The sequence below is a fragment of the Muntiacus reevesi genome, chromosome 4 (genome assembly GCF_963930625.1).
Source record: "Muntiacus reevesi chromosome 4, mMunRee1.1, whole genome shotgun sequence".
Lineage (NCBI taxonomy): Eukaryota > Metazoa > Chordata > Mammalia > Artiodactyla > Cervidae > Muntiacus > Muntiacus reevesi.
The window spans coordinates 97,211,261-97,227,220 of NC_089252.1; the positions used below are offsets into that span (position 1 = coordinate 97,211,261).

Consider the following 15,960-nt stretch of genomic DNA (forward strand, 5'->3'; position numbering starts at 1 on the left):
TCTCCTCCACCTGCTGCCATCTGAATGCTGAATCGGTCTTTTCCTACTTTGTTTTAATAGAACCAGGATTGCATTTGAAGTTAAGCTGCAAAAAACCAGTCGATCAACAGATTTCCGAGTCCCACAGTCAATATGCACCATGTTTAATGTTATGGTTGATGCCAAAGCTCAATCAACAAAACTTTGCAGCATGGAAATGGGCCAAGAGGTAAAAAAAAAAAAAAAAATACAGATTTCATTCCCCCCCCCCCATTGATCATGTAGAAGAAAACTTCACAAATTCTTTCCATCTACTCTAGCCTGCTAGTTTCAGAAATACACTCTAACATGGATTAAGCCACAGATGAATGTTTGCTGTCTGTTCCTTAAGTAAATTTCTAAGGCCTGTGCTGATGACTATGCCAGTCACTTGGAAGTGATTCTCGGCTGGGCTTGGGGTGGCCATAAAGTTCCTTTAAATCAGATCAAGCTTGATGACCTTATTTGTTGGGCTGGCATCTCCATTAGGTGTGTTTGGCAGAATGCAAGTCATTTTCACATGGGAAGGGCATTTCATTACCTGAGCATCTGGGCAGCAGAAGAGAGCTCTTCCTAGCATCACACAGCCTCCAGGATGTATAGCTTTAGATCACCCTGCCACCCAGTCTCCAGACAGCAGGCTTTGAACTTGCAAGAAATCCCAGGCTTTTTCATTTTCCTTAGACTGAGTGGATTGTGAATCTTCCCTGACCAAAAGTTTAGTCCTTTGCTTAAGTTTCCAATCCCAAAGTGGTATTTAAAATGTAAAGAAGAAAGAAACAGCAACTTGGGCTTGATTAAAGACTATCATGATCATTTTTCTTCGATGGCCTTAAGCCAGCTAGATATTCATATACCAATTTAGAATTAATTCAGAAACATTTCTGGCAACTCTCATGTTGTTGCCAATTGGCATAAATTGCTCCTAAATCAGATCTTTCGATACCAGCCTTATATGCTCAGAATTTTCACTAAATTATATTTGCTCCTTATTCGTTATTTATTTTCTCTTTCCGCACCTTCCATTTTTGAATGTGGGTTGGTGGTATTCTCTCCCTGGCAAGATTATCTCTAACCTTCTTTCCCCTCCAGATCAGCTTCCCCAGCCATCCCGGTTAGCTGCTGCTCCTGATCAGTTTTCTTGTAGGGCATCTTGCCCCCGGGGGGCTACGCTCTAAGTACTGCGGTCAAACGCAGGGTTCCAGTGGTTCTCTTTGCTGGCTCTGTTCACTGCACGAGAACTCTCTGGAGCAGTAGTTCTCGGTCTCAGTGCCTATCAGACTCATCCAGAGAGTTTTTTAAAGCCCAGATTGTTGGGTCTCACCCGGCACAAGTCTCCGATAGGTCTGGGGTGTGGTCCAAGAATTTGTATTTTTGACAGATTTCCTAGTGATGCTGCTGCTGCTGGCTGGTCTGGAGACCCCATTGTGAGAACCACTGGTCTGGAGGCTCAGTATCCAAAAAGAGTTACAGAGAAGAGCTGAGGTGCAAATGCCAGCCTCCTGAGGAAGGCATAGGTTAGATGGGCCTCCATACCCTGGTTGTTTTGCCCGGGCGGTGCTGCAAACTGGAGCTGATCAAGTCACTCAGCTTCTTCACTCAGTCTCCTCATCTGTAAAAGGATAGTTTCCTTAAGGCTGTTTTTAGCTGTCGATTCTTCAGACCTCACCAAGAAGGCCAGCATATGGAATGAATAAAATTGTTCTGGATGAAATGGAGGGGCAGGAATTCAAGAAATAGGGGGCCCAGAGCCCAAGCTACCATATCCACTCCACCTCTGTACTTCTTCACTGCCCACTAGCCACCTACCCACCCACACTTCTCTGGGGGACTCTGAACAATCTTTCAGGCTTCACAGAGCCTACTTTAAAAACCTGTTCTTAGTGATATCTAAAGTTCATTAAAATACCTTTGAATTCAAACTCCAAAGTGCCATCCCTTCTAAATGTTTCTCCCTTTGAGCTTTTTTTATGTTATAAGATATAATTCACATACTATAAAATTCAGCCTTTTAAAGAATAGAATTTCAGTCATTCACAAAATTGTACAGCCATCACCACAGTCAATTGTGGGACATTTTCATCCCCCTGAAAAGAAACCCAGACCCATTAGTAGGAGTCCCCCAACTCTCCCTCCCCAACCCTAGATAACCACCCCTCTACTTACAGTCTCCAAGGATTTGCCTATTCTGAGCTTTTCATATCAAAGGCATCTCATGTGTAACCCTTGATATCTGGTTTCTTTCACATGGCAAAGTGTCTTCAAGATTCACCCATTGTTATTGCATGTATTCGTATTTCCTTTTTATAGCTGAATAATATTCTATTACATGAATATACCACATTTCGTTTATCACTTTGTCAGTTGATAGACATTTGAGTTGCTGCTATTTTTTAGCTACTACAAGTAGTGCTTCTACGAGCTTTCCTGTACACATTTTCATGTGGACCTCAGTTTCACTTCTCTTGGATATATACCTAAGAGTGAAATTGCTGGGTCATATGATAATTCTTTGTTTACCCTGTGAGGAACAATCAAACTGTTTTGCAAAGTGGCTGCACCATTTTACATTCCTGTCAGCAATGTACGAGAAATCCTATTTCTCCATAACTTAGTCAATACTACTTCTTCTTAAACATCTTTTTTGTTATCACCATCCTATTGTGGATGACACAGAATCTCCTTACAGTTTTGATTTGTGTTGATGTTGGCCATCTTTTCATGAGCATATCGACCACTTGTATATCTTCTTTAAAGAAATGTCTATTTGCACAAATCTCTTGCTCCTTTTCACAATTGGGTTGTTATCTGTTGTTTGATTATGAGAGTTCTTTATATCTTTTGGATATGAGACTATTATCATATACATGATTTACAGGTATTTTCTTACCTTCTATGGGTTGGTTTTTATTTGTTCACTTTCTTGGTAACATTGTTTAAAACAGAAAAAATTTTAAATCCATTTTATCTGTTTTTCCTCATAGCTGCTTGACATGTCCATTTTAACTGAGTTTCACAAGGATGGTGCGATTCAGGGTAGGAAAGGGTAGTGACGCTAGGATTGGCCTTCCTTTCCCCATGGCACCTTTTACAGTCCCTCTTCAGTTTGACTCAGCTGTGGCCTTGATTATAGAAATCCTACCTACCTGATCAGACGGCTGAACCATCTTTTCGAACAGAACTAGTCACTCCGATCTTTTCTTTTTGAACTGGAGTTGAGAGGGTAGTGGGAGTAGGGTGAAGGAGTGGAGGGAGGTGTTGTCAGGCAGCCTACTGAGAATCTGATGAAGTGGGTGAAGCCATTTCCCAGAAGAAGAAAAAAAACATACTTTCATAAATTTCACTGTACAATTTTAGGGCCTTGTCAGGCCAACCTATAGACCCTGGTTGGAGATATAGGATGAGAAATAACCAGTTTGTTTTGTCACAGTTGACTGTCTCTTATTTTTACCACTAATCTATTCTGTGCTAGAGTGGTATGACATTGGCTTAATCTCAAAGCCTTGGTTTTCTTGAATAAATTGTCCAATGGCTTTAATAACTAAATCATACGAATTCTGCACATTAGCTACCAAACTATATGACACTGAGCAAGTCACTTACTCTCATGATCTTGCTGTCATTTGTCAGATGAGAGATAGAGTACACAACACACAACATTTGAGAGGTATGCAGCTTGTCAAAATTGGGGATAAAGCTTCCTAATTTCTGTATGTAAGATTAGAAAGTTGTCTTGGATATTCCAAAATAGTAACATTTTCAAGTCTAAACAGCAGTGACTGCTTCTTTCTGGACGTTATTCTATTTCATGTAGTAGAAGAAACTTCATGTATTTACCCCTAAATGAGTCAACATGCTTTCTTTTTTTTTTTTTTAATGGAAACAATAACTGACACTTATAAATGTATCACAATTTCCCAGAACTACTGCACCGACAACTGAGCCAAATGATCTTTATTAATAGCCCATCCAATACTGTACTCTAGTCTGTAATTCTTTCCCTAGGCCTGTCACTTTCCCAAGCCACGCTAGAGTGACCTGCCATGCCATTTCTCCCTGATACAACTGTATCAAAGACACCTAAGTGACCAGCTTGTGAGAAAGGAGGCCTCCTCTGACCATAGAATGCCAAATGACTGAGAACAGTGAGAATGCAACCATACGTCATTGTAAATATGTACTTCCTTCACACATCTTGCTCTGTGGCTGTGACCTTGGCCCGAACTTTATTGGGGAGTCTCATGCAAATGATCTCTCAATTTTTCTCACTTTGTAGAATGGGGATATTCATCTCCAAAGTAAAACAATTGTTAAAGTGAGATTGGCCAAGGATGGCTAGAGACATCACAATACTGGGTGGAAAGAAGTCCAATGTTTTTATGTAGCTTTCATTTTGTGGGGCTTCCCTGGTGACTCAGACACTAAAGAATCTGCCCGCAATGCAGGAGGGGAGACCTGGGTTTGATCCCTAGGTCAGGAAGATCCCCTGGAGAAGAGAATGGCATCCCACTCCAATATTCTGGCCTGGAACATCCCATGGACGGAGTAACCTGTCAGGCTACAGTCAATGGGGTCGCAAAGAGTTAGACACGACTGAGAGACTCCACTTTCACTCTGTTTTCATTTTGTGAGTATTTTGATAGTAAACTCATATATCTAGTGACTTATACCTGTTTCTACCTAGATTCCAACTCCCTTAAGGTATTTTGGACTAGATACCAACCAGGTGATACAGCATTTTCCAATTTTAAGATCACTTCCTGAATTTCATCACTGGGGTAAAGTCTCATTTTAAAGGCAGCTGTTGAAACATTTGTTAACCATACTTTTCCATCTTAAATATTTATTTTTTCATTAAAATTTGTGAAGCACCAATAGAGAGGAAATTGTGTGTTAAATAGTTTCTCACTTGGTCTAGTGTGTTTTCATCTCATTTCCAAGGTCAGATGGTCTTAACAGAAAGACAACATACACACAATCTGTTCCATGACAAGGCAAAATGTGCAGCACAGGAAGTCAAGTGGAATAATTTTCACAAAGTGATTGTGAATTCGTTGCTCGTCAGAAGCAAAAGTAAACTCTCCAAACTTTCCATCCCATTGAAGGTCAGTGGTTCCCTTGCTATCATCATGACCTAGTGCCCTAGAATATAACTTAGAAATATTGTTATGATTATTGTGAAAGTCGCTCAGTCGTGTCTGACTCTTTGCGACCCCATGGTCTATACAGTCCATAGACTTCTTCAGGCCAGAATACTGGAGTAGGTAGCCGTTCCCTTCCCCAGGGGATCTTCCCAACCCAGGGATCGAACCCAGGTCTCTCACCTTGCAGGCAGGTCCTTTACCAGCTAAGCCACCAGGGAAACCCTTAGGGTCAAACCAACCTAAGAAAACCAACAGAGAGGACTGAAAAATGCCAAAGTAGGCAGGATCCCCTTTTGTACTGTATTAGGTTACAGACTGGAATCAAGATTGTCAGGAAAAATATCAATAACCTCAGATACGCAGATGATACCACCCTTATGGCAGAAAGCAAAGAAGAATTAAAAAGGCTCTTGATAAAAGTGAAAGAGGTGAGTGAAAAAGTTGGCTTAAAACTCAACATTCAGAAAACTAAGATCATGGCATCCAGTCCCACCACTTCATGGCAGATAGATGGGGAAACAGTGGAAACAGAGACTTTATTTTGAGGGGCTCCAGAATCACTGCAAATGGTGACTGCAGCCATGAAATTAAAAGATGCTTGCTGCTTGGAAGAAAAACTTTGACCAACCTAGACAGCATATTAAAAAGAAGAGACATTACTTTGCCAACAAAGGTCCGTCTAGTCAAGGCTATGGTTTTTCCAGTAGTCATGTGTGGTTGTGAGAGTTGTACTATAAAGAAAGCTGAGCGCTGAAGAATTGATGCTTTTGAACTGTGATGTTGGAGAAGACTCTTGAGAGTCCCTTGAACTGCAAGGAGATCCAACCAGTCCATCCTAAAGGAAATCAGTCCTGAATACTCATTGGAAGGACTGATGCTGAAGCTGAAACTCCCAATACTTTGGCCACCTGATGCGAAGAACTGACCCATTTGAAAAGACCCTGATGCTGGGAAAGATTAAAGGTGGGAGGAGAAGGGGACAACAGAGGATGAGATGGTTGGATGGCATCACCGACTGGATGGACATGAGTTTGAGTAGGCTCCGGGAGTTGGTGATGGACACAGAAGCCTGACATGCTGCAGTCCATGGGGTCACAAAGAGTCGGACACGACTGGGCGACTGAACTGAACTGACTGAGGTTACAGACAGAATTGGATAGTTCCTTTGACTGCAAGAAATTTTGTGACAAGATAATCTAGTATTATGTAGTGTTGGCCACTCAGTTGTGTCCAGCTCTTTGCAACGCCCTGGACTATAGCCCTCCAGGCTCCTCTGTCCATGGGATTCTTCAGGCAAGAATACTGGAGTCAGTAGCCATTCCCTTCTCCAGGGGACCTTCCCCACCCAGGGACTGAACCCGGGTCTCCTGCATTGCAGGCAGATTCTTTACCATCTGAGCCACCAGGGAAATACTATCTAGATGAGATGGTAATTAAAAGATGCCCCAGTAGTATTTATATGCCTTCATGGAGCTTCTTATCTTCAGGGAGCAATGTATCTCCTGAGAGAACAGAGTGAAGGCAGATTCCTTGGTCACTATTTCTGCAGAAAAGCAAGTCAATCAAATAAGTCTCAAAAGAATATGGTAAAAGGAATTCATGTCTTTTTGTAATTATTTGACTTGCAATGGGGGCTGCTTTGATATGTAACCCTTTGCTACATGATTAACAGAGTAGATACTACCCTGCCCTACAACCTTTCCCAAAGTAGGTTTTATTTAATTCAGATTATAGTTTACATATAAGAACTTCTCTGGTGATTCAGCGGTAAAGAATCTACCTGTCAGTACAGGAGATGCAGGTTTGATCCCTGCGTCAGGAAGATCCCCTGGAGGAGGAAATGGCAACCCACTCCAGTATTCTTGCCTGGAGAGTCCCATGGACACAGGAGCCTGGTGGGCTACAGTCCATAAGGACAGAAAGAGCCAGACACGACCAACTGAGCATAGCACAGCAGAGAGAATGTATGCACACATGTAAACATTGTAGTGATCAATTAGTAACTATCGTAGTGATTCTGCCAGATAGCAGTTCTGGGTTTCTAAATCATGTTTTCGAGCATCGTTTCATGACTTTGTTTGGTGAATATGATTTCTACTTTCACAAGAGGTTTAATTCTATCCCCACTGAGAAGAGGAAACAGACCAGCAGAGATGACCATGTTCAAGTCTTTCCTCTGGAAGTCAGAAGCAGAATAATCATGGCAGATGCTTTTTTTCATAAGAGGGAAAAAAAGAAAGGTGTAGACGTGTGGAAATTGCAATATTCACCAAGAGAGAAAGGGAGAGACAGTGATTCTCCCTGGAGAATGCTCAGGACCATGTTGTGCATGGGAATATTGAAGGTAGGAAGAGGTTCCCATGTCTCCATAAACTTTAGCTTGGATTCCTTAGAGAATGAAAAGGTTTGAGGTTCTCTCACTTCTGAAGCCAAAATAACATTGTTAATTTTCCAATCAAGAGCCTGAAACTTCCTTAAAAAAAAAAAAAAAGATTTATTTATTTGTATTTGACTGCCCTGGGTCTTCATTGCCATGCAGGGACTTTCTCTAGTTGCAGCAGGCAGGGGCTACCGTCTCTCTAGTTGCGATGAGAAGGCTTCTCTTTGCAGTGGCTTCTGTTGTTATGCAGCAGGCTCTAGGTGTGCAGGCTCAGTAGTTGCAGCTCCCAGGCTCCACAGACATTTGGGATCCTTCTGGATCAGGGATCGAACCCTGGTCCCTTGCATTGGCAGGCAGATTCTTAACTACTGGACCACCAGGAAAGCCAAAGCTTGAATCTTTCTTAGAGTGTGGAGAGTGATTGCTATTGGCTTTGTTTGCCATTTCAGTCAAGTGTTTCAAGAGAGAGTTCCTGTTCTCAGTGATGTTCTTTGCTTGGTTAGAAGCCCCTCATTTAATATTTCAAATTATATTATTTTGCCTGCAGCTAGCTTTCCTGAGTTAAGCCTCATAATTAATTTAATAAAGGTGAATCATTTATAGTAATGCTAAAGAAAATCTAGCAGAGTGAGGCAGTCACATGGGGAGGGAAAGTAAGCATGTGATTCCGGATCTTATCTCAAGACCTAAAAATGAATTTGGAGCCTCGTCAATACTCCTGAAATTCTTTTGCTCTGACATCTTTCTTTGTGTTTCTAGCACAGAATCCTGCAGAGTTTTTATATTTACCTCAAGGTTTATGCCACTTACTGATTTATGCTACATTCGTGAAGCTACCAGTAGAGTCAACATGGACCATTCATGTTCTTATTTTCCTCTAATCAACTAAAATGAAAAACTAAAATGATAAAGCAATTATCCTTCAATAAATAAAGAAATAAAAACTAAAATGAGATGACTGATGGTGATCACTCCCTCACTTTATCTTCTCCTTTATAACCTTGAACAAATATTTGAATTGCAATTATAGTTGACAAAATGGTTTCACATCTAGACCCTCAGTATGATCTTCAAAGTAGATATTTGAGCTTGAGAGCAGGACTGCCAGGAAAAGACTTAGCCCTGGTTTTATCATCATTTTAGTAATGCTAAATGTTTTCATATGGAGTTTGCCTCATTCCCTACTAGTTTGACTCCCTTATCATTGGTCCTGGGTGGTAGTAGTATTACCTGTTTTTTTTGCAGATGAGGAAACTGAGCCATATTTTCTTAGACATCATGACTTCCCAACTTTGCACTGGGACTTTATCTCAGTCTTCCAGTTAGAATCAGAATTCACCTATGACTTTAAGTGAATTTACCTAATTCACATCCCTTTTCTCCTAATTGCCACTTATCAGAATATCAAACCACATTACTATGGCTTATTATTTCTGTATGTTTTCATAACTTTTTGGATGCTTTGTTTAATTTTGATTTTTCTCATGTGTCCTTTTGTCCTAATTTTTATTTGCATTGTTTCTTTTCTTTTCTGTTCCTAATTAATCATCCTTCTGAAAGTTTGCTAAAGAGTGGGTAAGTGCATTTTCCTTTCCAAATAGTAGTGTTTTGCATTGTTATTTTTTATTAAGGAAATATGGAATAATTCAAATGGATACTAAAATGATCTAATAAATGTCAAGGAGCTGGCATGCAGTATCTTCTGTTGAAATTGCTTTTCCTTTTTCCCTGGCATTTACAGCAGATTTTTGTTTGTGTGGGGATTTGTTTTTGCATTACTGTTTAAGTTTTAATTGACAGTGGCAGTACGAGAAATTGAAAAACTTAGCAGTCGTCTCAGGAGAACCTATAAACCTGGGTCTGCTCCTCCGCAAATGAAGAAACTGAGTGACTACCACAAGGGTTCCTAGAGAGATACTTTGCCGTTAGACTGATCAACCCCTGGAGATATAACTGGGCGGCTCTCAGGCGGTAACCCGAAGGATCTGATGACTTGAGAACAGTTCGTGCAAAATCAGTCAGTCTTGGTCACATTCCCTTTGGAGTTTGTGACTCCCAAAGTCACATCACCCAGCAGTTTCCTAAAGATAATTTTCATCCTCTATATTAAATCAGTGCGGTGTCTTGCTTTATAAGACCCAGATCAACACACTGCCAGACCATTTGTTAAGTCACCCCTGCATCCTATTTGTAAGTGTGTGTGTCTACACATATCAAAGCCAGCAAAAGCTTTGGGTAAGGAACAACGCGTCTGGTCATTTTTTTTTTTTTTTTTTTGAGAGCTTCTGATCTTTCTTCATCAAAGACATGGAGTCAGAATCTTACAGCTGCTTCTGGGACTATGGAAATAAAATAGGTCTGCCGGCCAGGTTTTATTTATAAATTGCGTTGTCTAAAAATTACCGACGGATGCAGTGCCAGCACCTCCCAAACATGCTAATGTTTGTCTTTCTGTGTTCTTTAGCATCAATACCATTCAAAAATAGATGAACTAATTGAAGAAACTGTTAAAGAAATGATAACACTCTTGGTTGCAAAGGTAACCTTCAGCTTCAGGTGAAATGTTTCATTGTGAATATTGCTTTGTTATGTCTGCTTTTCCATTAAAATGTAACACGTTAAAAAGTTGCGCTGGGTGCTTGTATTTCTCAGGAAACAAGATAGTATGTCACCCAGCTGCAGCTCTAAAGGATTTTTCTGATGATTGTGAGCCCGGTGAAGATGAATTGATGTTGTGGCATATGTTACCCTAATAAAAATTTGTCCCCCAATGTTGCAGTAGATTATGCAGGAAATATTTGTTTTGTTTTTCAGCCCTGACAAAGTTAGCTTTTTAAAAACAAAGTTAAATGGTAATAAGGAATTCTGCCATCATGAAAACCCCCTTTCCCCTCGTTTCACATGCAGTGAGAGTCATAATAAAACATAAAAGTCAGATAAAGCTATTTCAGTCACCCTCATGAATTATAGAATTTTAACTAAGTAATGCTGAATGGGAAGACATTTATATTTGCCAGTGCTAAACTTCTGTTTCCCCAAAATTACTGATAAAATACAAATAAAAATAGATTGGATTAAATGTAGTGCTAATATGTAACGTAAAAACTGCTTTGCGCAGTTTTGGATTTTGAAAAGTGCATTTAATATTATCGCATGCTATATGCAACTCAATAATATTTTGTCACTTTGCACTTCTGTAACACTCTATATTTGCAATCACATAATAATGAAGAGAAAGCCGAATAAGTCAAATATTTCTATGTAAAGGCAGTCTATTCCTTTCCCCAAAGACAGGAACCAAATAATAGAACTTAAAAATGAGCAAGGGCTCATTGCTGGTCTCTGGGAGGTTGGGAAATGTTGCTCTTTATTATGAGCAATTATAGTTTGAAATAATGATTCTTTTCCCTTTTTGCTATTTTGCTAGTTCGTTACAATCCTGGAAGGAGTGCTTGCAAAATTGTCCAGATATGATGAGGGGACTTTGTTTTCTTCTTTTTTGTCGTTTACCGTAAGTAAAGAGCTTCTTTCTTTCCTGGTTTATGTTTTAATTCGGGTTTGGGTTTAGGGGCGAGGTGCTTTTTATGTCATTTTGGTTTAGGTTTGTATATACATGTTCATTGCAGTCAGCTGCTAATGTTTAATAATAACACAGGAAAGTAAGCAGAACAGTTCATAACAACAAGTAATCCAAATCATTTCTGTTTAATTTTGAACATATAATATGTATGTATGTATATGCATGTACACAGACGCATATATGTCTCTATTAATATATGTATGTATCCAAAGAGGGTTGCCAGTCTGTGCTCACCTTAGCTAGCTCAGGTATTTCTGGGCTCCTTTTCCTGCAAATGAGGAGAACTAATTTTAGAGATTACCAAGTAGAGATCTAAAAGTCAGATAGAGCTTGTAAGTAGCCTTTGTTTGGTCCTCACCATGTCAGATACACCTTTCTTTACTGAATTAGCTGCCCGCGTTTAAGAATCAAGAGAACTCAGAGATGTCAGTTTCCCGGGGTTTCTTCATAAGGCAGGCAGTCGGCAGCCTTCGCCTGCATGTGTGCGTTGCCGCAGTCTGCTGGAGCTCGGTCGGTATTCCCCACAGATCAGAGAGGTGTCTACCATTTCCCTGTAGCCGCTTTCCTTGCCATTTTGCCCATTCCCGTACTGGCCTGGGCTTGGGGACACGAGCTCACAAGCTCTGCTGCGCGTGATCCAGTCTGTATACATTCGGGAAAGCTCTAATTCTGTGCCAACACGCCACATGGACACAGAAGTGTGATAGGTCATGGGCAGAAGCAAGACTCATTCTCTGTAGGTAAGTGGTCCATGGAGATGGTGGCTTAAGTGGGCCACCAGTTCACCCTTCCCCCTGTGCGAGGTGAGCGCTGCTGCTGCGGGCTCTCTTGCCATTTCTCACAGCAGGGCTTTTGCTGGCTGGTAGACCAGCTGTTTTTCTCTCACAACACCGCCAGAAAGGCAGTCAGTTTAGGACCTGCTATTTATGGGTGCTTCAAAACCTCTCTTCTAGGAGATGAAGAATCTCCTAGACAGGCGTCAAATGGCAAGGCAGAGCCCAGCACGGGCCAAGGGAGGAGCACATCGTCATCTGTGGAATCCAGCAGACCTGGATTCAAATCCCATTATCTGTATTAACCAGCTGTGTAGTCTAGAGTCAGTGTCTCATCCTTTCTGAGCCTGAGTTTGCTTTTGGTTTGTAGGAGGCATGCCATTGTGTCCTTTTGTTTTCGGTTTATGTTTCTCTGTGTTAATTCATGTCAACTACCGATGTTGTAGGCAAGTGGAGAGTAGGTAATTTCTTCTGTAATGAGCTGTCATGAGGATAATAATGTGAGTGGAAGACTTGGCATAGTCGTAACACATAGTAGGTTTCAGTAAATGGCAGCATTGATTAATAAAAGATTAACTAAGAAGGTGATCATGCATTACAAACTTAATACATGTTTACAAGTTCTTTCCAAATATACCCCGCTTTGGGCTTTCCCTAGTACATACATTAGATTTCCTGGGAATTAAGGGTAATGTAGACAGAAAACATTTAAAGCAATTTTTAGATTATATATATGTACTTTATCTATGTGCCCAGCTTATTTTGATATGCAGCTCTGACCTTCTCAAGTGTAAGGATTGAATTTAGTCCTTAAAGTGTGATGGCCTTGGTCTCTGAAATCTGTTGGCAAAGTTGGGATGGGAAGAGGATGATGACAAAGAACAGCAATTTGATTCACTCAGTAGGGCCACCCATGATGTGTCCCAGCCGAAAGGAACCCTGTCCAACCCATTTCTTTGATGAACCAAAAAACCAAGGCCCAGAGACAGGGAGTAATTTATCTAAGGTCACACAGCAGCGGGAAGAATGAGGACAGGAACTCAGGTCTTCTGCCAGCTTCTCCCCACCACCAAACAGCTTCCTGGAGAGAGTGGGATTCAGCTGGCAATTGCCTGACACTAGAAGGCAGATGGGCATGTGAGCGGGAAAGATTCATAAAGAAGGATTCAGGGCACATGAGTGGGAAATATTAGATAATCTCTCTTTCCTCAGTGAAGTCACGGAAATGGTGCAAAGAGGCAGAACTAAAGGCAGCATTTTTGGAAAACACTACCCTGACACCCACAAAAGCTAACCACTTTCCTTGAGTCTTCATTTTGAGCAACTGTTTTCGCTGCACTGGATTCGAACCAGTGCAAACCATAAAAGCCTCTCTGCTCTTCCTGGAGCAGAATTCAGTCCTCTAAGGACCCCACCCTAATGCCAGCGGAACATTCCCCGCTTACCAGGGGACCTAGTGAAAGGTGGTCTGGAGGTGACAGGAACGTGGGGCCAGGGGGATTCTCACGGCAGGGTTAGAAACAAAGACCTAGTGCGTGCCAGAGTGTTCATGCTGGAAATCTCATCCTCTCAGTCTCCCCTTTGGGAGACACTTGCAGCCACACAGCCCGCCTCGTGACGCTCCCGTCACCGCGGGACACTGTGGGGCTGTCGGTGGGCCCGTGACTTCCCCTCCTTAATGACACTCCTCCCACATGCTCGGCTCCCCCAAGGCCAGAAGCACCCACTTATCATTTGCAGCCTATGTTCTCATCCCTGCCGGTGCTCCAGCGCTAGAGGAGGCGAGCTATGCAGAGAGGTGGCAGGAATGCCTCCACACGTGGATCCTGGGCTCCTGCCCGAATCTCACAGGGCCTTTGAAGACTGCCTGCGGCCCAGAGGTGTTAACCATCCCAGAGCAGGGTGGAGGTCGGAGGGCTGCATGGAGCCAGCAGGTACTGTGGACCGGGCCTCGACGCCACGGACAGGGGGACCAGGCAGGAGTCCTGCGACCGCGGACAAAGGCTCAGGGATGCTGCCGAGATCCTGGCAGGGTTTCCTTCACTCCGCTCCCATTTCTGATCCCATTCCTTAAGTATTACTGAGCACTTCCCACGTCCCCACCTCAGTGGGGCTGCCAAGTCTGAGCCATGTGCTCTGCCCCCCAGAAAGCTGACAAGTACCGACAAATATGCCACCCTTTTCCCCCTCTTTCTCCCGCTGAGCGCCTCCTTTCCTGGGTGGGCTTGATTTCATGGTCCAAGCCAGACATTTTGGAAAACGTCTGCAGTGGCACAGAGCAGGCAGGAATATTTATTTCTCGTCTCCATCTGCATTGCTTCCTCTCTTGGAGAGGAGCTGGGGGGGGAGGAGGGAGGAGATGTGTCTTCTCCGTGCCAGCCCAAGAGGCGCCCAGGCACACCCCTCCTCTCCTCCGGCTCCAGCCCCAGCAGCGGTAGCAGCCTGGGATTTAGGGAGGCAGGCGCCTTTCGAACTTTTGAAAGATCAGCCCAGTTGGAAGTCGCAATTAGCACCCATCCGCCCATTTCCCCCGAATGCAAGATGTGCTTTTGTGTGGGCTGCCCGCCTGGAAGACTCCCCGTCTTTGTGGGTAGCTTGGCGCTGTTCTTTTAGGAGGCCAAGAAGGGGGGCCAAACAGGTGTCCAGGGCATCCTCCCAGCAAGTTACAATCTTTGCCTTGGTCCTGTCCAGGTGTTACCAAATTGTTGTTTCTAGAATCCATCTGTTGGCTCATGCATTCATTCACCTGGTGTGTGTTTACCCCACACCTGTGTGTTGTGGATCATGTCAGTGCCAGCGACCCAGCAGTGAGTGTGGGCGGCATGTTCTCTGTCCTTTGGGAGCTTCCACTGAGGATAGGAGACAGAGAGAAAGAAGAGAAAGTTACTGGGGCTGGGGACACGGCTGTACAGACCACAGACTGGAGACAGAGAGAAGGGGGGGCGGTGTTCCTCCAGCTGCCATGGTCCTGGACAGTCTCTCCGAGGAGGAGATGGAGGGACCAGACGTAAAGGGATCAGACATGGGTAAAGAGAGTAGATGCTTCTGGACAGAACAACAGCTGCCGTGGCCACATGGCAGGAAAGCAGAGGAGACATTTTCACAGGGCACTTTGAAAGGAGCATCAAGAGGGTTTAGGGATTGAGTAGATGCAGAGGGTAGATTCAGTTGCAGGGGACCAAGGTGGGAAGCTTGAGAAGTGTGATTTATGGAGAACTCAGCTAAGCCAGATGAGTCCTGAGAGTAAGGGATTCAGCGAAGAAAGACATCATAGAGTGGGGAGACTGGGGGCGGGACACCAGCTCTGCCCCTCACCAGCAAACTCTGTGACCTGGGACACAGGACCACCCCTTGGCTTTGAATTCCCCTCAGTGTAATCTGATGATGGCTATGGTAGATAAATTTGGAAGTCCAAAATAGCTACAAGAGCTTCAGCTCCTATCCTTTAAGCACTTGCTAAGTGCCTGGCACAGGGCTAAGTGCTTTAAATATATTTTTTCTCGTCGAATCCTCTGAACAATCCTGCTGCAGCGAGGCTCTCCTGCAAATGATGAAAGTGAGGCTTCAGGAGGTTAAGCCCTGGCAGCGTGGCCAGCCTTCTCTCTCCCTGTTCACTCCGGAGCCTCCAAGAAAAAGGGAGGGTGTAAGAGGCACCCACTCCTAGCAGACAGAACGATTACATCAGATTCCCGGAAGTCCCCTAAAATTTACCTAAGATTCCCCCCCATCACCCACATCCATTTGAAATGGTCACAGCATGCATGGAAACTGCTCCGGTCAGGGAGGATAAAGCCCACGTTAGGGCTGTTGAGGGGCCCAAGCTCCACTGTCTGACCAGTCTCCTAGGTCTCAGATTACCCTCATTCACCCTTTTTCCCTTTTGTCAGCATTTTAATTGTTTTGCCACTTAGATATGAAATGCAATGGACGTGCTTCTCTTCCTGCTAGAATCCGAGGCCAGGGCTGATGTTCATGCAGATGAAGCAGCAGCTTGGACTGCTTCAGTGCAGAGCCCCTGATGGCAGGCCAGAGAGCACGACTGCCAGCTTGGTCAAAGGCCATAAC

At 43.3% G+C, this 15,960-nt stretch overlaps 1 protein-coding gene across 16 annotated transcripts in view; it reads left to right on the plus strand.

Moving 5' to 3' along the window:
• CADPS (calcium dependent secretion activator) overlaps positions 1-15,960 on the plus strand; it is a 465,663-nt gene that overhangs the window by 387,667 nt on the left and 62,036 nt on the right. For 13 of the 16 annotated variants that reach the window (XM_065935296.1, XM_065935295.1, XM_065935299.1 and 10 more), the window contains 3 exons: positions 61-208; positions 10,007-10,081; positions 10,970-11,053. In XM_065935296.1, coding sequence (XP_065791368.1) covers positions 61-208; positions 10,007-10,081; positions 10,970-11,053 — 307 coding nt within the window. Of the gene's footprint in view, positions 1-60; positions 209-9,102; positions 9,118-10,006; positions 10,082-10,969; positions 11,054-15,960 lie in introns of all 16 variants that reach the window. The other 3 variants (XM_065935303.1, XM_065935311.1, XM_065935308.1) reach the window with 1 other exon arrangement.